The sequence below is a fragment of the Crocuta crocuta genome, unplaced genomic scaffold (assembly GCF_008692635.1).
Source record: "Crocuta crocuta isolate KB4526 unplaced genomic scaffold, BGI_CrCroc_1.0 scaffold53, whole genome shotgun sequence".
NCBI lineage: Eukaryota > Metazoa > Chordata > Mammalia > Carnivora > Hyaenidae > Crocuta > Crocuta crocuta.
This window is the reverse complement of record NW_027529432.1, coordinates 2,312,754-2,338,721: the sequence shown is the minus strand read 5'-3', so window position 1 is coordinate 2,338,721 and position 25,968 is coordinate 2,312,754. Positions and strand designations below refer to the sequence as shown.

Here is a 25,968-nt window from a genome sequence, read left to right as displayed (position 1 = left end):
GGGCCCAGAACCGCTTCTCACCTACTGATCTCCTCGGCTCCCATGTGGAACAGCAGATCTGTGGACGTCAGGCCGAAGACCACTCCGTTCAAGCAGAGGCTGCAGGGCTCAGACACGAACCGCACTCGCTAAGTTGAGGGGGCGAGACAAACATTTGTGCACCAAAGCTTAAAACTTCTTCCCCATGAAAGTGGGGGTGTCCCAGGGGCTGGGGAGACCACCGAAAGGGGGACCCGACCAACAGAGTAAATCACAAATACAGTTGCTTGTTAAAAAGAGAACTTTAAGGGGCGCCTGGGTGGCTCAGTTTGGTTTAGTGTACGACTTTGACTCAGGTAATGATCTCACAGTTCACAAGTTTGAGCCCCACGTTGGGCTCTGTGCGGACAGCTCAGAGCCTGAAACCTGCTTCAGATCCTGTGTCTCCCTCTCTCTCTACTTGCTCTCTGTTTCTCTCTCTTTCTCAAAAATAAGTAACCATTAAAAAATTAAGAAATTTTAAGAAAAGAGAGAACTCCTATCCATGCCCCAAAAAGGCAGCCCCCCCGCCCCGCCCCCAGGGGGCAGAGCTGGGTCCCCTGCGGCACATTGGATCCGGGCTGCCCGCCGCTCAGGGAAGGGATGCTGGTACCTTCACGTCTTCCCGAGACAGATCGGAGTAGCTGAAGGGTGGCTGTGGGTACACGGACTCATGGTGCACGTCCCTCAGCGACGGGACAAAGACGAGGTGGGAGCCGGAGCTACTTTGCCAAAAACACACCAGAAGGGGGAGAAAAACGAGTGCGGTTGAGTTGGAACAGCTGGACGACAGACTGAACGTGTCACAGCTGGATACGCGAGCCTGCATCCAGGGAGGAACGTCAGAACGGAATTCTAGAAGGAGAGGTGCTGTTTCCCATGGGACACTGCGAGCAAAAGCCGACTCGTCCTCACGTCCGCCCTTCTACCGCCACGAGGCTCCGGTCACCGGGGGCGTGCTTCCCCCTGGCTCCGTGCGATGCTCCACGGGGCAGAGTGGGGCCGTTTGGTGGGAAAGGGGGGAGATGATGGGATATAGAAAACCTAGAAAGATAAGGCTCAGACGAGGCCCGGAGCCCGAGCTGAACCCCAAGTTCTGAGTCTTCACACTACGCGAAGGGACACGGCTGCGGGCATCAGCCTCCCCAACGGGGGCTCCTTCCCAGGGCGAGGCCGCGTGGCCTTTCCCATTTGGGGATCAGACTACCACCTCCTGACACAACACTGGGTCCGAATTATGGAGACAGGAACACTTTCCGGGGGGTGGGGAAGAACACGACCGGCCTGTCCCCGGAGCCGGCCCGTGCCTCTCACGTGGGGAAGCGAGGCCCCAGGTTTTTTCTCAGCAATCCTCTTGCTGAAATGACAGGAGTATTTAACAGCAATAGCAAAAGCATGGATCTCCTCTGACGCGTCCCCTTACGGTGGGAACGGGGGAATCTCTAGGGTACAACATGTCATCGAAGAAAAACCTTGAACTCTGGGAGCCAACTGTTTATCCTCCTCAGCCACACAAAAGAGGCAAGGGGAAAAAAAAGTCCGGTTTCCTCGGTCCCCTCAGCTGTGCTCGGCAGCGGGGCCTGCTGTAAACCACACAGGCGCAAAGTGCTGCTTGGGGGGCATGTTCAAGACCCGCCCACGGCGCCCACGGCCATCTCCCCTTCTCGCTCACAGCCGCTGGCCTCCCCAGACGCAGGAGGGATAAAGGTCTTGTGACTGTGGTTCCATTCGTCACTTGTCTGTTATACCTGCTCAGAGTGTGAACTGAGACTTTTGCAACAGATAACGAGGATCCTGAGACCACAGGCACTTTGCATGTTATGGTCCCTCTGACGTGGAAAAGCGTGTGGTCTTTTCCCAAGGCCGGGGGGAGGGGAGAGGGAGGAACCTGAATGGGACTCGCCGTGCTCCAGACCCCAGGGGCTCAGTCTGTGGTGGACACGAAGGGCGTGTGCAGCTGACCCCGCTGTTTCAGCGAAGGTGCTGGAAGAGCAACAGTTAAGGAGAAAACAGCCCCGCCCGCTCATAGTTATGAAGTGGCTGTAGGGGGAGGGATCAGAAAGAAAATTCCAACTATGCTGAGCATTGCACAGCCCTCAGGCAGCACGGGGGGAGGGTCCCCACGGCCCCCGCTCTCCGGGGAGGGGGTGCTTCCTCAGTAGTTCGGGCTTTCCCTGATAAATCGGCTCTGTGCTCTGCGGTTCTGCGCTCTCAGGAATACAAATAAATCCCCGCAACGAGGAGACGCTTATATACAGTTTGGGGAAGGGTGGGCGGCTCTCCCAGCCCCGAGGCGCACACTGGCCCCAGATGAAAGTGCCTGGCGGCGCTGGGCGCTCACCCCACAGTGACAATGCCCCCTTTGTTCTTTGTTTGTTCCACTGCTGTCACCACCACACAGGGCGAGGAACCAAAACCAGAACCCGATGTCACAGGGACAGCACCCAGCCCTCCGGGGCCCTGCTCTGCAGGCCCCTGTCCATCCCCAGGGGACCCGACCGATCGAGGACACCAGCCCTGCTCCCGGCTATCAGGGAGTAGCGGGGAGGTCATCGGGGAGAAGGAGCACTGGGCGCTCTCTGGGTCTGATGAACTCAGGTCAGGGTCACCGCAAACGTGGGAGGCGAGAGGGCAGCCACTGGTATAACCCTCATTTGCGGAAGCGAGGGGGGAAGGGGAGACCCAGGCGCACTTGGGCGGTCACTGGTGCGACTCAAGTCCCGACTGGCAAGTTAAGTTAATGGGTGTCCCCCCCCACCCAACGTCCCCGAGGTCTACCGCCCCGGCCACACTGCGCATACAGGAAGGTAGTATTACGACTAATCGACTCCGGGATCAGTTCTCAGGGCGGATGGGCGGAAGGCGGCACATCTGGTGTTGAGAAGCATCTTTGTCACAGACTCGTTTTTAAAAGCTTAGCCTCAGGAATGTGTTCTCCTGAGCTCAGCTACAGGCAAGCAAATCCCTGGGGGAGACGATCCATCACCTACGCCAATTCCTTTCAAACCCTGGCGCTACAAGGGCAAGGACAGGAAGTGAGGAGGTCAGCTTCCTGAATCGCTTCCTACATGCAGCTCCAGACTCTTCCTGCAACAGTCCCCTTTCTCTCAAATTAGAACCGCTCATCTCTCTCATCACCCCTGGGACCTCTCACCGTCCCTTCCCCTCGGTGTATGGCGAGGATCCAAGGTCCCTCCCTCTCGGGAGTTTCTACCACGGCTTCCTGGCTGTCGGCAGTGCCCCTCGAAACCCGGGGAAGCTCCGACTCCGGGGAAGGACTTGGGCGCACCCCAAAACAATCACTCGAGCAGCAAGATGTTTGGGACCCCCGGGGACTTTGTTGGGTAACTCATCAAACGCTTCTCAGAATCAGCTGGGAAGATTCCCATGGAATGAGTTTACACAAATGCGAGCGAGAAAAAGGAAGGAAGTAAAAGAGCAAGCGAGGGAAGAGCGAAAGTCCACGCAGCCCTTTCCTGTCAAGTGTGTTTATCTTTGCGTTTTACAGAGATGCCTCTTAACCCGGCGTCGGTGCGCTTGAGGGTCAAGAGTTGGATGTGATCTCTGGTCCCCGAGGAGGAAGGGGGCAGGGGCTACCGTCACTCTGCAACAGTTTCAGCTTCTTACTGCGAAGCCCTGGAGAAACTAGGCAGCTTAAGGTTCTGCCCAATGTTCTGAATTCTGACCTTCGTGTCCCTTCGATAATCGTCCGCAGACACTGCTTGAAGACGTCTTCAAATGGACTTGTCAGCAGACAGTTCTGCGAGAGAAGAAAGGGTAGACATTGGCCTTTCTTCAGCTGCCTACCACGTGAGAAGACCCCAGGGGCTGGCTGTTGGGTGAGGAGCTGGAGGGGATACAGAGAGGAGACACGTCTCCGCCCTCAAGGAGCGGAGGCTACAGGGGGCAGGGGAGGAGATAGGGGAGGAATTCATCCTCTAGAATGTAAGCTGAGAGAAAGACTAAAAGGAAAAGCGTCTCGAAATCCTTTCCATGGAAGGTACAATATCCAGAGACAAAGGGTAGGAGGCACCAACTCTCGGCCACCAGATGCCACGGGAAGGGCCATTTACGTTTTATGCATCAAGGGACAGCATGACGTGGGTCACAGAACTGAGAACAGTGGCATGGTGGGGCGCTGTCACACGTGCGGCTCCATGACCCACGGACACGTGCATCTGAGCTAGCGCACTATGCCTCCGCGTCTGGTGTCACAGGGGGCCACCAGGACTCACAGATTTGTATTTCTCTCCCCCACCTTCCAAACGGCCTTGGCCTTGTGTGCCGGGGAAGTGAAGCCTTCCAATTCCGCACCTTTGCAACAATGCCCTGCTACAATGTTTTCCTGCTGAGCCACAGGGAGTAACTGAGGTTTGTTACAGATGCATCATAAACTCCAAAATCTGGGAGTAACAACTGAACACAAGATTCCAGCATGTGCCCATCCCAGGCCCCGTCACTTACCTCAACCTGTTCATGCTTAGCATCCAAGAAAGGTCCAAACTGCACATAGGCCCGAGGGGAGAGAAACAAAGGTGTCAGAACCACACCATGTCCATGAGCGCCTCACACACCCTCCTAGCAGTTCTCTGCTGGGGGAAGGCTGCACGTGGAGCCCCGGACAGGTAGCAGATGGGGTGGGGGTGCCCAGCTGTGACCCGGATGGAGGGAGGCTGCCTCCTACAACACTGGGGCTTTTTCCAAGTTCTCCTTCCCAGTTTTCCTTGGCCCGCCCTCCTGCCCACCGGGGAAGCTGTCCCAGGAGGGCTTCCTACCAGGATGCAGACATCTGGCCGGTCACGGTTGATGACGGCAATTAGATCGAGCAAGGGGTCGTACGTGATGCTGTCGGAGGTGGTGTATGGCCCACAGGCCACCAGGACCATGTTTTGCTCAAAATCTAAGAGAGAAAGGATCATAAGGTGTTGATTAGAAGAAAACAGAATGGTGGCAGAAAAGGACAATTAGGGTGAAAAAAACACCACAGGATTCAATTAATTGAGTCTGTGTACAACTTTGGGAATCCAAGAAGATCCCCTTTCCATCCTCAAAGAATATTCCATCAGCTGCCAGAGACAGGGAAGCACGCGAGTAACCAGAGTGTGACCTGCAGTTTGCTAGCGGTGCATGTGAGCGATGGGAGGAAGCAGCAGTCAGGAGAGAAGGGATCAAGGTGAGATTTGCTTATGCGCTTCCTCCGTTTATTTTTTATCGTGGTAAAATACACACAACATAAAATTTACCATCTTAGCCATTTTTTTTTTTTTCCTGAGAGAGAGAGACAGCATGAGCAGGGGAGGGTAAGAGAGACACAGAATCCGAAGCAGGCTCCAGGCTCTGAGCTAGCTGTCAGCACAGAGCCCGACACAGGGCTGGAACCCATGAAACGTGAGATCATGACATGAGCCGAGGTTGGATGCTTAACCAACCGAGGCCCCCAGGCGCCTCCATCTTAACTGTTTTCAGTGGCAATAAACGCAGAATGCTGTTTAACCACCACTGCCATCCAGTCCCTGAACTCTGTTCTTGTCAAACTGAAATTGTTCCCTTTAAACACTAACTCACCCTCCCCAACCCCGTTCTCCTAACTTTGGCCGTTCTAAGTATCTCATATAAGTGGAATCATACAATATTTATCCTTTTGTGACTGGTTTATTTCACTGTGCTTATGCTTGTAAGTAGGATTTTCCGGGAGCAAGGGCGAGGCGGTCCCCCGGAGAGCGGGTGGTTGCATGTGCTTGGTGTGAGGGGGCATCTGGTGGGCCGGTGTGGCTGCAGAACGTGGTCCAGGGAGGAGTCCAGAGGGACAGGCTGGGTGTGAGGCTCGGAATGGGATTCCCATGAGGGGCACAGTGTGGCGTCTGGCCACCTGTCACGCACTGCACGTTTCCTCCCAGCATCGGCTTTCCTTTGGGAGAGTCCGCCCCCTTCTCCATAAGACAGTGTGTGTGTGTGTGTGGGGGGGGGTGCAGATTAGGTGTGCTGTCGTCTCCTAGCCTCGAGACAGATGTCTGGCCAGTTTAAGCCATCCACACTCTTCTCCCTAGTTCTGGAATCTCAAGATGAACTATCCAGGAACAGGAAAAAGAGGGGAGCTGACCTACTCCAGCCAGAGGGGAATTCCTGCTGGCCAGACACCTCGAGTCGTGAGGCCCTTCCCTGCTTCTAAGTCCGCGTTCCTAGCCACCTGTCCTATCTGTGAGCCAGCTGGATCCCCAACAAATTTCCTTTTTAAGTTAGTCCACACCAGGTTCGGTAGCTCACACTGACCAACCCCACGGAAGATCCGTGGCTTCTTAATGTGTTTGAGCTTCCCATGGCTGTTGTGACAATGATCACAAACTCAGCGGCTTAAAAACAGCACAGGTTTATTTTCGCAGGTCTGGAGGTCAGGAGTTCTAAAACCAGTGCTGACAGGCCTGTGCGCCTTCTAGACGCTCCAGGTGAGAACTGTTTCCTTGCCTTTTCCAGCTTCTAGAAGCTTCCTGGCATTCTTTGGTTCATGACTCCTCCTGTATCTTCAAAGCCAGTAGCCTACAATTTCTCTGACGTGGATCATTCTGCCCTCCCCCTTATAAAGACCCTTGTGATTGCACTGGGCCCACCTGGTCAGTCCGGGCTAACCTCCCCTCCCCCCCCCCGATTCCTACACACATCTGCAATGTCCCTTTTGCCATATAAAGTGACATTGTCACCCGTTCCAGGGACTACATGGGGGCATTGCTTGTCTCCCAAAGCAGGAACCCCATGAAATGGGATAGAGAGTTCAGGGAGAAGAGGAAGTTCCATGTAGCGACAGGGCAGAGACAAAGTTAAATCTGGTTCTGAGGAGCCTACAGGCGACGTAAACCCTGGAGTAAATAGCAGCTGGATGAGACCCAGGTCTCATTCTGTCTCCTTGAGTGCCCAGCCCAACACCCTGGTCAAAAATGTTTGTTAATAACCGATTCCACTGTTTCCAGAAGCTTCCCTGGTACACGGCAAGGGCTCCAGGCATCTCGAGTCAACTTTGTTTCACCACCTGAAGTGGATCTGAGATCACTAATGTTGCCAGAAACCCCTATCTTCTGATAGGATGTGCAATGTCATAAACTCCTAAACTGCATTCCTGGGTCTCGGTGGTCTCCAAGAATGACGTCACACACTATCAATGTGCGGGGGTGGGGGGGGAATACCCGGGGTCAGCCATCTCTTTGTGAGTTCTCAACAGTCCTCTGCTTTGCTTTCAAAAATGCTTTGAATTATTTTGAAGCGGTCTGTTAACACTTTTTATCCCCTTCCCCTCTAGATTAGCTATCAAATGACTCTATGCTTCCTTAGAAATTTGTCTACTTTTTTTTAATTTTTAAATTTTATTTAAATCCAAGTTAGCTACCATATAGTGTAGTAAAGATTTCATGAGGAGAATTCAGTGATTTCTCACTTACATATAACAGCCCCGTGCCCATCCCAACCAGTGCCCTCCTTAATGCCCACCCCCCATTTAGCCCATCCCCCCCTTCATCAACCCTCAGTTTGTTCTCTGTATTTAATAGTCTCTTCTGGTCTGCCTTCCTCTCTGTTTATATTTTTCCTTCCCTTCCTCTACGTTCTGTTTCTTAAATTCGTCTAATTTTTTTTACTGTTTTATTTATTTTTGAGAGGGAGAGACCAAGACAGAGCATGAGCAGAGTAGGGGCAGAGAGAGAGAGAGAGAGAGAGAGAGAGGGAAACACAAAATTTAAAGCAGGCTCCAGGCTCTGAGCTGTCAGCACAGAGCCAGACATGGGGCTCGAACCCATGGACTGCAAGATCATGACCCGAACCGAAATCAGCCACCCAACCGACTGAGCCACCCAGGCACCCCATAAATTCGTCTAATTTTTAAGTAAACTTGTTATTTTGGAATAACTTTAGAAACATACGGAAGTTGCGAAGACAGCACCAAGTTCCTGTCTACATGCCGTTCCCCCGAGGCCCATAATGCCGACATCCTGATTGCGGTGCATTTGTCAAAACGTAGGGATTAACGCTAGCTTACTACTCTCGGCTCCTGACTTTATTTGGGGTGTTACTAGCTTTTCCACTAATGTGCCTTTTCTCTTCCAGGATCCCACAGTGCATTCGAAGAAATTCTTTTATATAAACGATTCCTATTTTTCCTCTCATTAAGTAACTTCCAGATACAAATGGCGTGCATGCCTCTTGCAGCCGGAACCCAGGTGGCAACGCTCAACTGGGCTAGGAACCTGGCCCTCCGCGAAGTGCCCCTGGGCCACCCATCTGCTGTCACCCCTGGCCTCCGCAGGGCGCTCTCAGGCAGCCTCTGCAGTTCTCTCAGGGCCTGCGGAACCTGGACCCTCGTCCACCATATTCACGGCTAGCAAAACAATGTTCGGCCCCAGACTTACCTTCATCCTCTTCGGTGGGCTGATAAAACGGAAGCGGCACACCCTTAAAGACAGGAGAAGAGCTAAATTGAGGCCTTACCCCAGGCACCATCTTTGGTTAAAAGAAGGGGTGGCCCCTGAACAGGTGCGGAGGGGAGGATAGCACTTGAGGGGGGAGGGAGGGCTGAGATGTCTAAGAAAGCAGCCTCAGTCTTGCTCTGTGGAACTGAAAGCTCACAGGCCTGAGCACCCGCCATTCTTCTACGTGGCTGAGCGGCAAAGAGATCCACATGATGGGGGGGTCACGGCCAATCTCATAGTATAACATCCAGCAAAGAGCGGGAGCAAGACAGGCACCTGAAGTGCCAGCTCGCTAGGCCAGGACTGCACAGCAGGGAGTCTGAGACTTCCCAGCACGGGGGTAGGTAAAGCAGGGCCTGTGGGCCCAATCCGGCCACTGCCCGTGTTTCCCTGGCACACCGCCACCCTCGCTGGCTTACAGGTGTCTATGGCACTTTTGTGCCACGGCGGCAGAACTGAGTCACTGTGACAGAGACCATATGGCCTGTAAATTAGCCCGAAATACAGAAACGGTTTGCTGGCCCCTGGCCTAGAGGCAGTTTCCCATTTTATAGAGAACTGAGAAGCAAATAGCCATAGCTAGGCTCTCAAGGAGGATGGGTTTCCGGGACAGTCAGAACTGCATGTAGTGCACCTGCAGCAGAAGCGGGGGCGGGGCAACCGCCGGGGTACCTCGTACAGTTTGGTGGCGATAAGTTTTCTACCCGTGGTGTTGATTCCTTCCAGAATTACGACCTACAGGACGAGAGACAGAACGGGACATAAATGATAGGTCAGCAATCAACTATTTTGATGCAGTTAAGAATCATTAAGTATCGGGGCGCCTGGCTGGCTTAGTGGGTAGACCATGCGACCCTTGACCTTGGGATTGGGAGTTTGAGCCCCATGTTGGGGGTAGTTTACTTAAAAAAAAAAAAAATTAGGTACTACGTCCAGCTGTCTCATTTTGTGGTTGTAAATGTGGGGGTACTTTTTTAGAAAACAAATTAAAGGGGCTGGGGTGCCTGGGTGGCTCAGTTGGTTAAGTGTCTGACTCTTGGTTTCGGCTCAGGTCACGATCTCATGGTCTGTGAGTTTGAGCCCCACATGGGGCTCTGCACTAACAGTGCAGAGTCTACTTGGGATTCTCTCTCTCTCTCTCTCTCTCTCTCTCTCGGCCCCTCCCCTGCTTGTGCTCTCTCTCTCTCTCTCCCTTCTTCTCAAAGTAAATAGAAAAGTTAAAAAAAAGAAAGAAAACAAATTAAAGGGGTTATATTAGTAATAATAATTATGCTCTATACGGATGACCTAATTCTTCATAACGATCCTATGAGCTAAGAACTATTATTCCTCTGTTAAAGATGAGGACACTCTGGTCTCAAGAGGAAAAGGAATGTGGTCAGAATGACACACCTTATGGGGTGGAGCTGGACCCTGGCAGTGGATCCCAGAGCCGAGGTCAGGGCACAGGGCGGCGGGGGGGAGGCTGGAATCCCCACGCTCCTGGGCCTGGTCTCCAGCCATACCCCCTGGCGCCACAGGCTGAAAGTGAGAGGCAGCCGGTGACGGAACGCTTGTTGCCAGGGCCGCGGCCCACCCCACGTACCACAGGGTAAACAGCCCCCGTGTACCCTGTCTTACCTGTCCGGGAAACAGAGAATATTCTTTGAGCTCAGATAAATCCACTGGAATTTGAGCCCCTGAGGAATGTTCCCGGTCTCCCTCGAGAATCACGGACTTGCTGTTCAGCTTCCCGTTGGTGTCACAGCCAATCTGGCCCAGCAGAGTGACAGGCTCCTACCGAAGGTATAACACAAGAGTGACAGTCTTTGGGACAGAAGCCCAAAACCTGAGGTCAATAGACTAAATCACAAAGCAAATCCCAAACGGCAAATATTTTTTTTTGGGGGGGGCATCACACTGACAAGAATCACCACTGCCTCTCAGGGCAGAAGAACGAACACTCATCTGGCATTTGGTCTGTCTGCAGAGCCCCCCTCACCCCCATGTTTGAGCCCCTCTGAGTGGTGACCTAAACTCGAGCATCAAGGAAAGGGAAACGTGCACCCTCAGGCAGCCCACTGCACCTCTGGAGAGTTTCAACTATTAACAATAATAGCTCACATCTACTGAGCTCACGGAACATCAGGCACTGGTCTGGTCGACAGGCTTATGTGTATTAACCTATTTAATTCTCACAACAATGGTGGAGTATCGGATACTGTTATTGTACTCACTTTACAACCGAGAAAAATCAGCCCAACAGGTTACATAATTTAGTCAAGGTCAGAGAGTGGGTAAAGTCTGGGTCTGAAGTTTGGCTCCCAAGCCAGATCTTTAACCATATAATGTATCGTCTCTTAATAGGAAGTTCTTCTTTGAATTGAGCTGAAATTTCTCTCCCCGGGGCTTCCTCCATCCTGTTCCCACTCCTGGGGAGCCGACTGAGGAAGTCTAATCTTTTCCCACAAGATCCTGCGTCCCCTGTCCCCTCCACTACTTCCTCCCAAACTTCCTTCTGTGACATGGCATATCTTCCTCAATCGGCCAGTCTTCTCTGAATGCAAATAATGACAGAGACACCATAATGAATGTTGTAGAACATATTCCCCCTTAGATTAAAAAATGTTTTAGAGAGAAAGCACTGGCCCATAAGCCAGATGAAATCACAATTAAAGATACTATTGGCAATAGCTGGTCCATAAGGCCAGGGACCAGACTAGGGGGGACTAGGTGTCACCGTTTCTGGAAACCCTATCCTTGCTGCTGTCCTCACATCCCGATAATTGGATGCTTCTATTTGTGGGAAATCTCCAGGGGGCTACCTGCCTTACCACTAAAAGGAAAAGGCCTCAGTCTTTGCGTTCAAGACCCTAATCCAAGTGTAAAGAAAATGACCGTCTCTGGTCATAAAACCTGAGAGCTCCTGAAAGCTGTTCTTCAGTCAGTTAAAAAGTACAACAGTAACTGGAGAGAACTAATAGAACAATTCTTACTTGAGCTGGGACCAGAACGGGAGTAAAAGCCTCAATCTGGTAATGTTCCTTGAGTTCACTGCCGAGTTCTTCGATCTTACAGATCAGAACTGAAATCCCAGAGGGGAAAAAGTGTTGTGTTTAGGACATTCCACTTGCCAAGTGGAGAGAATACCGCACGCTGCAAGATATTAAAGTTAGTTATTTCACAGAAGCAGGACGGTGTCCAGGATGCATTTCTAAGTGGCCTTCCATTCGGCCACCTAGCAGGTGGCAGAATCCCTGCCTGAGAGTCAGCACGGATTCCCCAAGACCCAGCCTTCCTTTCGTGTTGGTCATCAGTGAGGTTTAGGGGGAGCCAAGCCCAACCTGGGGTGTCTTCCATTTTTTACAAGGAAGAGACTGTAAATGTCTTTGACCTTGGCTTCCTCTACACGGTTCAAGCGGCTGTCACTGGGAAATGGTTACGCACTTTCTCTTTAGCACTTTTCTCAGTGATGTGGGAGAATTACTGAGAGCATGTCTCATGTCCCTCCACTAACATCTACCGGCTTCCATATTGAAAGGCAACCTTGGGCTTGTTCTCCCAGCCTCGCTAAAGCTTTGGTACTCACTCTACACCTTTTCAGGTGTTTTTATATTCTCTGGAACTTCTTTCTTTCTTTCTTAATACATTTTAAAAAATGTTTTATTTCAGAGAGAGAGAGAGAAAGAGAGAGAGGGAGGGAGAGACAGGGAGAGAGAGTGTGAGCGGGGGAGGGGCAGAGAGAGGGGGAGACAGAATCCGAAGTAGGCTTCAGGCTCTGAGCTGTCAGCACAGAGGGACTCGAACCTATGAACCATGAGATCATGAAGTGAGCCAAAGTCGGACATTCAACAACTGAGCCACTCAGACGCCCCTCCAGAATTTCAAAGGGAAAAAGAATCACCTTCTCGAATATCTGGAAGCTTCTGAAACATTGATTTGTAGCTCCCGGTTAGTGCCTCCGGACACCCCAAGACCTTCAGGCTGATACTGCCGGCCCCTCCTCTTCCAGACCAAGACACTCCCTGTGCTGAGCCAAAGGAGGTAACCACTTCTCCGCGGTTACTTCTCGAGTTGTATTTCTGAGAGCGAGTAGCACTGATTGGAAGCAAAACAGATAAATGTTACTATATTCATATCTAAAGAGGGAGAGGAATAAAACGAGGTCACCTTCGGGAAGTAGGGACTGGAGAAACATCAAGCTGGCCTCACCTTTTATAAATCTAATCAGCTTAACAGGGTTGGACATACCCAGACCTTTAAGGAATTTCAGGAATGAGGGTAAGTTTAGAGACAGAGCCAGATTTTAAAGGATTTTCTCCTGGCTTAAAACGAAACAAAGCAAAACCAAACCAAACCAAACCAAACCAAACCAAACGCTAAACTGATTAAAAAACAAGTTTCAAGTACCACTTTCTTTTCTTTCTGACGATTTTTTTTTTTTTTTTAGCACTTACTAGAATACCATTAGAGCCTAGCTGCGGATAAGCCCAAAGTTGCTGCCTACGCCTAATACCTCACGATGGAGTTCGAGGTAGACACCCCAATAAAACACAGTTAACAGGAATTAATCAACGTTCCCCAGTGTCTACGAGAGTGGAGAGGGAATGAATTCGGTCAGTTGGTGAATAAACATTCCCATTCTGCAAGGCTCAACTGACGAGTCCTCCTATTTCTGCTCACTGACGGGCAAACAAGAACGCACGAATGTTGCCGGACCGCTTAGCTGGCCTCTAATCCCCTGGTTGTGCACACAGCTTACAAAGGAGTTGATTTCAAACGGTCTTCGTTTAACGCACCGGGACCCTGCAGGAAGCAGTTTTACGTGGGCGACATTGCAACTGGCACTATCAGTCCGCATTTGACAGGCTACAGAAAACGAGCTCAAATAATCACCTCGCTCTCCGGGGCCGCCTCTACCTAAACAATTTAGAAGTTACTTTCATTAATTACCAAACCGGTCTCTGACGTCAGCTTTATTAGTGTGCGTTTAAAAAAATGCCTGGGCAGCGCATCGCCAACTTCTCAGGGCTCCTCCCAGAGCAGCTCCGAGGGACAGCTGTTGTCGCGGGCCCTTTGATGCCACGATGTTTCAGGCGACTGCTTATTTAGAGATTATAACCGCCGTGGTAGTGCTGGTTCAGCTCATGAGAACCAAATCTCTACATTATGTTTCTTTTTTTTTTTTAATATTTTTTAACGTTTATTTATTTTTGAGAGAGAGACAGAGGACGAGTAGGGGAGGGGCAGAGAGAGAGGGAGACACAGAATCTGAAGCAGTTCCAGGCTCTGAGCTGTCAGCACAGAGCCCGACGCGGGGCTCGAACCCACAAACCGGGAGATCATGACCTGAGCTGAAGCCAGATGCTTAACTGACTGAGCCGCCCAGGCGCCCCTCTATGCCAAGTTTCACAGATGCCCTTGGAAGTCTAGAAAGCTCATGCCCGAAACCCGAGAGCAGGAGTGGACCACACTGGAGTTAACTGCCCCTCAGAGTCAAGGCCTGCTCATCCTGAACGACTGTGATCACCTCCTTCCTAAAGAGAAGGAGCCGGCAAACCTCATGCTCTGCCGCATCTGGAAGACGTGACCGGAAGGGCAGGCAGTGACCCCCGACGGCCAGTATTTCCCTAAATGCTTAGCCTGACTGTTCCTTAGCCTCATCCTCATGTGGCCGCGCCAAAACCTTTCTCCGACTCTCCAGGGCCCTCACCTACGGGACTCTCCAGCAAGAGACAGGTCATTTACAAATTTCAACAAACCCACACGTGACCTTCGTGGCTTTACGTGTGGAGGTGGCAGTGGGGATAAAAATGCCCATTAGGTCCATATAGATTCACAGTGACAAGCAACTAGCTGTAACCTGAGAGGGGAACAATAAACAGGTTACATAACATTAGGAACACAGGGACGTGCTTTTCTTTTTTAAAAATAAATACTTCAGCTTAAGAGAAGAAGAAACCCAACAACACATGAACCAACAGAGGCAGGTGGGAACCTATTCATCTCTACTGGCAAGGCTCCTAAGATTGCAGGACTTCTGAATAGGTAGGTTGTTTTCCATCGAAGATCTCAGTTCCTGATCTAGGAAATGAGCCCTAGAAAAGGGGGTGGAAAGTGAGTTTCCTTAACTACTGGAAGACACGGTAACTTTCCACACAGGAAGAGAAAGAAGGCAGTGAGGGCAGGGAGCAAAGAGGCTCTCGGCCAGGCACCGCGGTGGTACACGCCCACCCGCATTTAGTCGGGTTGCTCCGGAGAGCCGGCCACCCGATGACCAGAAAACGGGGAGGGCACGCCTGCTGTCTGGCAGCCGGGTTAATTCTGACCCGTACCTCGGAGAGAAACTCGACGGCGAGAGGAGCTGATGGGGGCTCCTAGTAGACGCCGTCCTTTTTGTTAGGGGGGTTTCTGGGGTGGTGATAACTCGCTTCTGAGAGCCCTAGGAACAAAACAGAAAACAGAATCTCAGGCACTGCAGATCCAAGTTGCTAACTGAGTGTACGCGGCCCCTTAGGAAGAGAAGCGGGTGCCCACATGCAGGGCACAAGGTAGGACCGGGTTGGTTCTGTTCTTAAGGCCCCACCTCCAAGCATAAGGCCACATGGCCATCTTCAGCAGGTATCCCCAAGATCCATCAGAATCCCGTCCCCATTTTGAAGGCAATAATGAAAAAGTACCGACATTTCCCAGAACAAGCAATCTGTCCCGTCCAATTGTTCACGGGGTTGTTCTCTTTTCCCACCTCTAGGCTTTAGAACAGCTGCTGAGTTCTGCAATGCGCATGGCTTTGACCTGTGCGGACACGGTTTCCTCAGAAGGGGTGGGACCGCGTTACTACTCACTTTACAAAGTCCACCGCACATTTTCAACATCACAGGTGGGCACGACTGCGGGCACATAACATGGCCGGGCTCATAGCAGGAGACTATTTAGCAAACACCTCACCGACGGGTCCCTTCTGTTTTCTGGATTTTGCTCATCAACAAGAATCCAAAGATATGCCCAGGATGGAGGATGAAGCTCGTAGCTCAGAGATCTGTTGCTCCCCACAGTCTAGAATAGCTGACTGTGGCAGAGCAAAGACAAAACTCTTGCTGGGACCACAGCCGGGAGGCTGGCGGGTCGGCAGAGGACTCCCTGCCCCTGGGCTCCCCCTGGCTGTGGACGGAAGTTATGCCACCACAGCTGTCTGCGGGGGATGCCCCGGGATGGAACTTAAGAAGACGGACTCAAGACCATCATTAANTTTTATTTATTTCTGAGAGAGAGAGAGAGACAGTGTGAGCCGGGGAGGGTCAGAGAGAGAGGGAGATACAGAATCTGAAGCAGGCTCCAGGCTCTGAGCTGTCAGCCCAGAGCCTGACGTGGGGCTCAAACTCATGAACCAGGAGATCATGACCTGAGCTGAATTCGGCTGCCCAACCGACTGAGCCACCCAGGTGCCCCTGGAGTATGTCAAGAGAAAAACTGTCTGTCTCCTAGGACGTGGGGAGAGGATGTTACTCTGGGAGGGGTGCCTGGGTGGCTCGGTTGGTTAAGTGTCTGACTTCGGCTCGGGTCACCATCTCGCGGTTCCTGGGTTCGAGCCCTGTATCGGGCTCTGTGCGGACAGCTCGGAGACTGGAGTCTGCTTCAGATTCTGTTTCCCACTCTCTCTGCCTCACCTCTGCTCATGCTCTGTCTCTCTCTGCCCCCAAATAAATAAACATTAAAAAAAAAAAAAAANAAAAAAAAAAGAGGATGTTACTTTGGGAGATGATGCAGTCTCAAGGGGCTCGTCCTCAGCCCTCGTAGTGAAACCTGATCGTGTCAACAACCCAACTCCAGGTAAGCTTCTAGGGGATGCACTCTAACCGAGCTCACGAGATCTATCCACACTACACACCAGTAGTCATTTGCAGCAAGGAACACAAGGGACCGAGGGCACCACATTCCCAGGTCCCGGGGTGAGCACATTCTCACGCCTCACAGAAACCCACGTGACAGCCAAGGATGTCACTTTATTAATTTGCTAGAAATATGACACTGGTAGCATGGAAGCTTCAAATCCTCGGACTAACACGTTCTCTCCCTGTCAGGCAGGGCGTGAAGAAAGCCAGACCGTAACCACAGGATTTGTGGCGAGCACGGAGGCGAAAGAGTAGCTGTCGACTGCACAAATAGTTAATGATGATAAACTAAGGCCACTGGAACATTCACCCCCTATAGCACAGGTACGTCTGCCCCTCAGACCCGACAAGGGCCTGGCGACCTCACTGTGGCACTGTTCGAGTGGGAAAGACCAAGTCTGGCACTGTGACTACTTTGTCAGGAGGCCACCACCGTGTGGCCCAGCTCCGATCAAGCACTTTCTGTGTGCCAGCTTTTGCTCTAAGTATTTAACATCTCTCTAGCTCGACCCATACGGTGTCTCCCCTGGGCTTCGGACACATTTCATATCGTTTGCTCATTTCAGTCCGACTTACTCAACTCTGATTCCTTGGTCACCAAGTAGAAGTCATAACTGAGCCCCCAAACGCCTTTGTAGCAGGAACGGGTGCCCTCGGTAGGATGTCTTCTGCACTAAGTCAGGTGAATTTGCATCTGATCTATGTGTCAGTCTAGAGCTGGGTTACCATGAGTCAGTCCCCAAGAACATGATCAACTCCGGACATACGGACAGAGCAGATACATTCTGGAGCTGTGAGGTGGTCAGTCAGATCAACACGTGGCAGCCCTACTGGGTCCCGCAATTCTGGTTGGTCCTACACAGGGAGCCAGGTGACGGTGCTTATCCAGAAGAGATGTCCTTCAACAACTGCCACTGTGCCAGGCTCTGGGCAAACAGCAGCGAATAAAGCAACGTGTCTGCAAGGAGGTTCCCTTCTTTTTTTTTTTCCTTCACATTTTTATTTATTTTTGAGAGACAGAGCACAAGCAGGGGACAGGCAGAGAGAGAGGGAGACGCAGAATCTGAAGCAGGCTCCAGGCTCGGCACACAGCTGTCAGCACAGAGCCTGACTTGGGGCTCGAACTCACGGACTGTGAGATCAGGACCTGAGCAGAAGTCAGACGCTTAACCGATTGAGCCACCCAGGGGCCCCAAGGAGCTTCCGTTGTAAGGGACTAAAACAAAGAAGTGAATATATAACATATCTCATGGTAATAGGTCCCACAGAGAAAAGGAGAGGAAGAAAAGAAGATGGAGGGAAAGAGGAGGGGCTTTCTCTAGGAGGCAGGTTTGTTCCGTCGGGGGGCACAGGAGGTGGACACGCGCGGTATGTCTGAAGGGCAGCAAGACCGCCGGAGTGAGGAGGAGGGTGGGAAGGCAAGGGAACAGGGCCAACTCAGGACAGACCCTCACACCCCTTCCGCGTGTGATCAGGGAAGATGGGAGAGCCGGTGGAGAGCCGTGAGCAGGAAAACCTAGCCTCACCAGCATCCGAAGGGAACACGGGGCGCCGACTGTTGTGTGAATTGCGTAGAGGTGGACAGAGTGAAGGAAGCCAGGTCGGGGAGCTGCCCTGCTCGCTCGGGGGACGACGGTGCTGCAGGCCTGGCGGGGACAGGTCCCATTGGACAGGGGGAGAGGGCATGGATTCTGGAAGGAGGCCCGACAAGACTGGCAGAGGAGGTGGATGTGGGGCGTGAGTGAGAAGGGAGACTGGGGGAGGTCTCCGGGGTTCCTGCCCTGGACAAATACGAGAGTGGAGGCACCTTTAAAATGTATTTATTTATTTATTTATTTAAATGTTTTATTTATTTCTCGGAGAGAGAGAGAGACAGCGTGAGCAGGGGAGGGTCAGAGAGAGAGGGAGTCACAGACTGAAATAGGCTCCAGGCTCTGAGCTGGCAGTCAGCACAGAGCCCACGGGGCTCGAACCCACGAACCGCGAGATCATGACCTAAGCGAAAGTCGGACACTTAACCGACTAAGCCACCCAGGCGCCCCGAGAGCGGAGGTACCTTTTAGTAAGAGGTGGGCTCTAGCACACGCCTATCTCTGGGGGAAAGTCAAGTGCTGGTTTCAGATCTCTTCCATTTTAAGCTAAGGGAAATTGCACAAGTCCACGGTCTGGGGCGCATGCCTATTTTGTGCCACCAAGTCCACGGGGCACATTTTTAGCTTTCCTGCTGGCCACAGGCACCCCGCAACTGCTCCCCTTCTTTCTCACAGTGTAACTTACTTTGAAAAATTAAGGCTTGCTCCACATTTGAGTTTCTACACATTTACTGTAACCTTCTTGAGGGCAGAGCCCAGCTCGTTTCATCACCACTGTTTACCCAGCGTCCAGAACAGTGCCCAGCACACAGCAGCTGCCCAGTGATGAACAGAAGCATCGTGACCGTGTAGCTAAGGAAACTGCAGCTCAGATAAAACAACTCGCCCAAGGTCATCTAGGTGTCTTGACTCAGGCGTTGAGGGCCACACTCTTCTACTACCTTGTCCTACCTCTCACGCTGGGATCCAACGCCAGAACTGGATTATTCGATTATAGGACTTGCACCTGATACAACACCCTGTAACTTTTACAAAGAGTAATTATGGAGAAACTGTATTTATAAACACTTCGTGATCCGCTAGGATAGCTTCACGGTCACAAGGACCACCATTATGTAAGCGCATCTATGCCTGAGATGGGAAAGGAAGACATGGCAGGAAGACGCGATTCGTCTGCTCCCTCAGAGCTTCAAACGTCGCGACAACGTTTGAATGTTTTTACAAGAGAGAAAACAAATGCTACGTATAGAAAGCATTTCCAAACACTACACTCACCTTAGAGGGTGTGGTGTAAGAGTTCAAGAGGGTCTCTTCTTCTTCTTCCACTTCAATTCTAAAAACAGTGTTTAAGGAAAACAAGCTTCCACCTGAAATCTAAGGCACTGGTTGAGTAAATAAGAAACCTACTTAATAGGTACTTAAAAAAATTATTTGTGGGGCGCCTGGGTGGCTTAGTCGGTTAAGCGTCTGACTTTCGCTTAGGTCATGATCTCGCGGTTCGTGGGTTCAAGCCCCGCGTCGGGCTCTGTGCTGACTGCCAGCTCAGAGCCTGGAGCCTGTTTCAGTCTNGCACATGCCTGCAAGTGGGGGAAAGGGGCAGAGGGAGAAGGAGAGAATCCCAAGCAGGCTCCGTGCTCAGCACAGAGCCCAACATGGGATCCCACAACCCTGGGATCATAACCTGAGCCAAAATCAAGAGTCAGATGCTCAACCAACTGAGCCACCCAGGCGCCCCGGTAGGTACTTTTTATTATTTGTTTTTCTTTATTTTATTAAGTTAATTCATTTATTATTTCTCAGTGAGTGTGCGCACATGCACGAGTGCACATATGCACACACACAAGTGGGGGATGGGCAGAGAGAGAGAGAGAATCCGATGCAGGGCTCGAACCCACAAACCATGAGATCGTGACCTAAGCTGGAGTCAGATGCTCAACTGACGGAGCCACGCGGACACCCATTATTTGTTTTAAAATTACACAAATTATGAAATAGAGCACGTGGCTTGATGCAAAGACCTTCGGAAGAAAAGGATACAGCTCTTGGATGGAAATAATGTCTCTAGCTCCGGCGTGCCCACCATCCCTGGAGGCTCTGTGTGGGGCTTTGGGCAATCTTTTGCTCAGACACTGAGGAATAAACAATAAGGAATATATTATTGCTTGGTCAAGTAACAGAGGTGGCGTTTTTCACAGCCATGAAGTAGTAACAGGCATTCAAAATATCACATAGATCTAAAATTTGTCAAAGAATTAAGATGCAAGATAGACTAAAAGTGAAGAGTTATCCAGTGACTTATTAATTCTAATAATAAAACCAATGATTTGTTGACGACCTACCACCTGACATATACTGCGTTAGGTGATTTACACCCACGCTTGTTTAATTCTTCCAATAACTGTAAAAAAATATGGGTTATTAGAACCACTGAAGAAGAGGAAACAGAGGCCCAGAAACACGGTATGTAGTTTGCCCAGTGCACCTGGGGCCCAGAATCCAGACCTGATTCTAACGCCCATGCTTTCCTCAATACATCACAACGCCTTCCCTCAGGAGCAGAAGTGGAGAAGTTCATGATTAGTTTCCTTACATGTTGTTCTTACCTCATGCTCAAAAGAGTTCAGGATCTCTGAGGTCAGGCAAACTTTACCTGTGCTGGTGCAGAAGGCTATAACCTCAGTGGCCATTTTCTCCTCGCTCTGCCCGTACAGAATGCACAGCTCTACCACTGTAGGAAGGAAAATTGGACGGGTAAGAACTCAGTTCATTTCTTGCAGCCTTCCCCTTGAAAAGTGAAAATAATCCTCTATTTATTCAATCAATATGTATTCAGCACCCACTAGGGCCAGGCACTGTTCCAGGCATGAGAATATAGCAGCAAACAAAACGAATCCTGGTCTCCACGAAGCTTACTACTGGAGACAGAAAACAAGTAAAATCTGTAGTATGCTAGACGGTTAAGTGTGCTATGTAGAAAGATAAAGCTGGGGAAGGGATCAGGGAGGCAGGGGCAGGGGGTGGTAATTTTCAACACAATGATTAGGGCAGGCTTCATTGAGGAGGCGGCACTAGAGTGAAGACCGGAAGTGAGGCGTGCAGTATTCAGGGAAGGAGCTTTCAAGCAAAGATCCTGATGTAGAAGCAAGATCAGCAAAGCTACTATGGCTGGGACACAGAGACGCAGGAGACAGAAGGTGAGCTCAAGGGTCAAGGGCATGCAGATTGCTGGCCTGGTTAGTACTCTGAGCAACTTGGAAAATCGCTACAGAGTTTGGACAGAACAGTATCATGATCCACCTTCCACTGAACAGGATTACCCAGGATGCTGTGTTAAGCGTAGACTAAAGGGGACAAGGGCAGATTCGGGGGGGCCAATTAAGAGAGTCATGGCAGGGCGCCTGCGCGGCTCAGTTGGTAAAGCGTCTGACTCCTGATTTGGGCTCAGGTCACCATCTCACAGTCGTGAGATGGAGCCCCATGTCGGGCTGTGCGCCGAACATGGAGCCTGCTTAAGACTCATTCTGTTTCTCAAAACAAAAGAGAGAGAGAGACAGAGAGAGAATTATGGCAAAATGCAGGTGAGAGGTGATGGTGGCTTGGATCAAGGTGGAGGCAGTGGAGGTGGGGAAGAAGCGGTTGGACTCTAGGTGGGAAGCATCCTGAGGGTAAGGCCAGTGGGATTTGCTGATGTGAAGAAAGAAAGGAGTCAAGGACGATGCAGCAGAGGAATTATTGGGAAGACGGGGAGGACATACAGGAGCTTGGTTTTTAGACACATACAGTTTGAGGTGCCAATTAAATACCCACTGGAGGGGCGCCTGGGGGGCCCAGTCGGTTAAGCGTCCGACTTCGGCTCAGGTCATGATCTAACGGTTCGTGGGTTCAAGCCCCGCATCGGGCTCTGTGCTGACAGTTCAGAGCCTGGAGCCTGCTTCAGATTCTGTGTCTCCCTCTCTCTCTGCCCCTCCCCTGCTTGCGCTGTCTCTCTCTCTCAGAAATAAATAAAACATTAAAATAATTTTTTTTAATAAAAAATAAATAAATATCCACTGGCAGTTGGATGGACCAGCCTGCAGTTTTGCAAGAGGTCCAGGCTAAGATATACACCTGGGACTCATGAGCAATGAGATGAAAAATATGGGATGAAAAACCACAAGAGCAGCTGGGATCAATCACTAAGGGGCTCATTTGGGGCTCAGGACGAGCCTGAGAAGTGGTGACAGCCAAGGTAAGAAAACGAGGTGTAGTGTCTAAGAAGCTGAAGAAAAACGCGCTTCAAAGGTGACATGACCATCAAATGCTGCTAATTTGAGACAAGGACTGAAAATTCACCACCGACTTTAGCGAGGTGAAGGTCACTGGTGACCTTGAGAGGAGCAGTTTCAGCAAAGTGTTGGGGGTGAAAAAGCTTCCTCAAATGGGCTTAAGGAGGAAAAAAAATCGAAGCTAATATAGACAATCCTTTTGAGGAGGTCTGGTATAATTGGGGAGGAAAGAATTGGAATGGGGCGGGGCGGGGGGTCGATAGAATGTTTTAAAAGCGGAGTAAGGGGGCACCTGGGTAGCTCAGTCAGAACATCGGACTCTAGTTTTCCACTCAGGTCATGATCTCGTGGCTCATAAGTTTTTGTTTAGTTTTGTTTTTACTTTTTTAGTGTTTATTTATTTTTGAGAGAGAGAGAGAGATAGAGTGTGAGCGGGGAAGGCACAGAGAGAGAGGGACATACAGAATTTGAAGGAGGCTCCAGGCTCCAAGTTGTCAGCACAGAGCCCAATGTGGGGCTGGAACCCAGTGGCTCATGAGTTTTGAGCCTCGAATCCGGCTCCGTGCTGACAGTGCAGAGCCTGCTTGGGATTCTCTCTCTCTCCCCCTCACTCTCTTCCCCTTCCTTGCTCTCTCTCTCTCTCTCAAAACAAATAAACTTTTTTTTTTTTTAAAGTGGAGCAAGAACCACATTTCTATGCTATTAGGGAAAAAACTCTCAGAGCGAGAAAAATGGAAAACACTTAAGAGTTTAGAATTACTGGGGTGATGTTCTTAAGAAGGTGAGAAAGAATGGGATTTAGGACTCAAATGGAGGGTTTGGATTTTGCTAGGAATATGCAGAGTTTATTTATGGCAATAGGACGGAAGGAGAGGTAGGTGGGAAGAAGGAATGGTGGCAGCTTATGGAAGTTTTCCAATTACTTCTATTTTCTTGGTGAAACAAGAAGTTCATCAGCTTTTGAGTGGGGCAGAAAGATGTTAAAAGGAGGAGAAAGTGGCAAAAACGTCATCCAGGACACGCAGAAGGGAAGAGATCAGGGAAATATGGTCTGACCGGCAATGTGAGAGTCCCCCTGAGGCTAGTGATCATGAATTCAAAGCCTAGAGTTCCAACGCCACTACCAAAGTAGTTCTATGAGATGCAGGCAACAGCCATCTTGGAAAAGAGCGCACTGGGCATCTGAACGTGGAATATTCCGGCATCTCGTGATAAGTCAACATGTTTGCATTCTGGTTTTATATATTAAAAACAGCTCTTGCCCCAGAGCCTGACCAATGATGGTGAGCACTGGACTTAAGGAAAGGAGTCTGGGGTTCAGAGACCAGCTCAGGCTGGTCTCCTTGTCTGTTTCTCCCTCTATAAACAGCTGACAAGCTCCCCACAGTTCTAACCAAAGCTCAAATTCAGTTCTCGGAACCCAGCTCAGGGGATTCACATTTGCACAGGCCACCAACAGCTTTGATGGGAAACCGCGGATCAGCAGTTTAAAGTGAAGGCTGGAAAGGGAGGAGCCAGGAATACAGAGCCACACTGCAACCCCCTCCCCCCCCAATCTCTCGCTCTGTTCCGGAGGCTCAAATAATTTCCCAGCTCGTGCCACCGGGCCTAGTCCGAACCTGGCATGTCCCAAGTGCACCTTTCCGAAACTGCGCTGATCTAAAGCGGTGCTTCGCATTCCTGTTTTCGAGTTGGGACCCGAGTCCGCTGCAAACATTTCCGAGGCCCCACATCCCAAATCGCAACACCTGCCTTCACTCTTCGTCTCCCACCGACCAAGAGGTCCGATCTAGGGGAGGTGGGGCTTGGAAGGCCCTCCCTCCGGGTTCTACGTGACTCGGCACACGGAGAGCGAGCGTGGAGCTCCGCTGGGGCCCGGGGCGGAGGCGAGGGACTCACATTTCTCAGCCAGAGCCTCATCGCAATCCACGTCAAAGATCTGCAGCTCCTCCACCAGGCGCTCGGCCGACACGCTCATGGTGACGCGGGGGGCGGGGGGTCGGCCACGGGCCGGGCCCACCGAGCTCTGTCCGGAGTCCAAGGAACCCGCGGCGTGGAGATCGATGGGCAGGACGAGCTTCCCCCGATCGTTTCGCCCTTTGGGGGACCGAGACGGAAGGGGTCGGAAGGTCCCAGGCGTCAGTCACGGCGAAGCACTTTACTTTAATTGGGAGAAACCCCTAAACACCCGAAGGGAGGAAGCAGAAATCTCGTTAACTCGCTCTGCCTTCCGGGAGAGAACGTCCAGCTTCCTAAAAGCTACGGCGGAGCATCTCAATGACTGGAGCAAAACAGCGATCAAGGAAAACCCGCCAAATGGTTTGCGTGGAGCGCGCATGCGCAACGCCCGGCTTCAACCCCGCCCCTTCCTCTCTGCTTCCTTTTTTTCCACCTTCCCAGGCGCCGCGCGGGGCGCGTGCGCACAAACGCCAACGCGCCCTCCCGCGCGCTCGCGTCCGGGCCCGGCGGTCCGCCTCACCTGTGGCGGCTGCGCAGTTGCCTCTCGTAGGGCGCGGAAGCTGGGTTCTCGCGCGCGGTGTCCTTGACTCGCGTGATTGAAATCGCGTCACCGTGCCAGGCGCGGTGGCTGTGTGTTTCGGGCACCGCCTGCTGGGCGAAGGAAGCTCGGTTACGAAAGTTGGTCACTCTTGTGTCGTGCCTTGGTGCGCGGGCGCTGTTGTGGGTACGCCCGCAAGCCTCCCAGACCCGTGCCCAGCGCGGGAGAAGGAGGGCACGTCATTCCTTCTGTCCCCGCCTTCAGCCCGGCACTCAGTGTGCTGTCGCCTATCTTAAGAGGGTGGTTTCGTTAGGGAATCTGGTTGGTTATCGTCAGTGGTTATCAGCTTGGTCCCAGCCGTAGCGATGGGTCCATTTTCTAAGTCTGGGGCATTTGGGTGGAGGAGGGAGGAAAGGTGAGAATTGCCATAATTTTTTGAGCACGTTGGGTTTGGGTGCCTCTGGGTGCCTCTGGATTTCTGAGTACAAGTTCCCAGTGGGCTACTGGAAGTTTAGGGGTGAGGATGGGTCACTAAGGGGGGGGAGTCTGGGGGTAAAATGAAAAGCTCGTCTTCCCCCTGAAACATCCCCTGTCTTTGAGCTAGAAAGTCTATTGGCTCAGCTTAGGTCAATAACCTTAGACATTATACTCCCCTAGTGGGGTGGTAGTTTTTCTAGAAATGTTTAGTAATGTATATCAGCCCTAAAGATGTTCATTTGCTCTTGACTCCACATTTCGTATCCTAAGAAAATCAGCCAAAATCCAGGCAAAATTTTATGTACAAAGATGTTTGTGGTGGCCTTAATTACAGTGTTAAAAACGGAAACAGCTCCAACCTACAAAGGTAGAGGCTGATTAAGGAAAGTATGGGTTTTTTTTTTAATGTTTTATTTATTTCTAGGAGAGGGAGAGAGACAGTGTGAGCAGGGGAGGGTCAGAGAGAGAAGGAGACACAGACTCTGAAATCAGCTCCAGGCTCTGAGCTGGCAGTCAGCACAGAGCCCAACGCCGGGCTCGAACCCACGAACCATGAGATCATGACCTAAGCGAAAGTCGGACGCTTAACCGACTAAGCCACCCAGGCGCCCTGGAAAGTATGGGGTTTTACCAACATGGTGATTCTCAAGACTGGACCAAAGAGTCCAAAGACTTCTAGGGGACAACTCAAGGAATGAGATGAGGCAGCAGCCACTGTCTGACAGGAGCCAGAGCTCCCTGTCTTAGCCTCAGCCAGATGATGTGGAGCAGAGTCAAGGGCAGGATGGAGAGGGAAAG

General features: G+C 51.3%; 1 protein-coding gene across 1 annotated transcript in view; it reads right to left on the bottom strand.

Moving 5' to 3' along the window:
• POLA2 (DNA polymerase alpha 2, accessory subunit) overlaps window positions 1–24,494 on the bottom strand; it is a 27,032-nt gene extending 2,538 nt beyond the window's left edge. The window contains exons 1-15 of the mRNA XM_077759776.1: window positions 24,096–24,494; window positions 20,535–20,659; window positions 19,969–20,060; window positions 19,207–19,264; window positions 14,783–14,889; window positions 12,352–12,545; window positions 11,444–11,532; window positions 10,089–10,244; window positions 9,141–9,203; window positions 8,409–8,451; window positions 4,794–4,918; window positions 4,483–4,521; window positions 3,705–3,778; window positions 632–740; window positions 22–128 (exon numbers count right to left, since the gene is read on the bottom strand). Coding sequence (XP_077615902.1) covers window positions 22–128; window positions 632–740; window positions 3,705–3,778; window positions 4,483–4,521; window positions 4,794–4,918; window positions 8,409–8,451; window positions 9,141–9,203; window positions 10,089–10,244; window positions 11,444–11,532; window positions 12,352–12,545; window positions 14,783–14,889; window positions 19,207–19,264; window positions 19,969–20,060; window positions 20,535–20,659; window positions 24,096–24,174 — 1,460 coding nt within the window. The 5' untranslated portion in view covers window positions 24,175–24,494. The remainder of the gene's footprint in view (window positions 1–21; window positions 129–631; window positions 741–3,704; window positions 3,779–4,482; window positions 4,522–4,793; window positions 4,919–8,408; window positions 8,452–9,140; window positions 9,204–10,088; window positions 10,245–11,443; window positions 11,533–12,351; window positions 12,546–14,782; window positions 14,890–19,206; window positions 19,265–19,968; window positions 20,061–20,534; window positions 20,660–24,095) is intronic.
• Window positions 24,495–25,968: the final 1,474 nt, after the last annotated feature.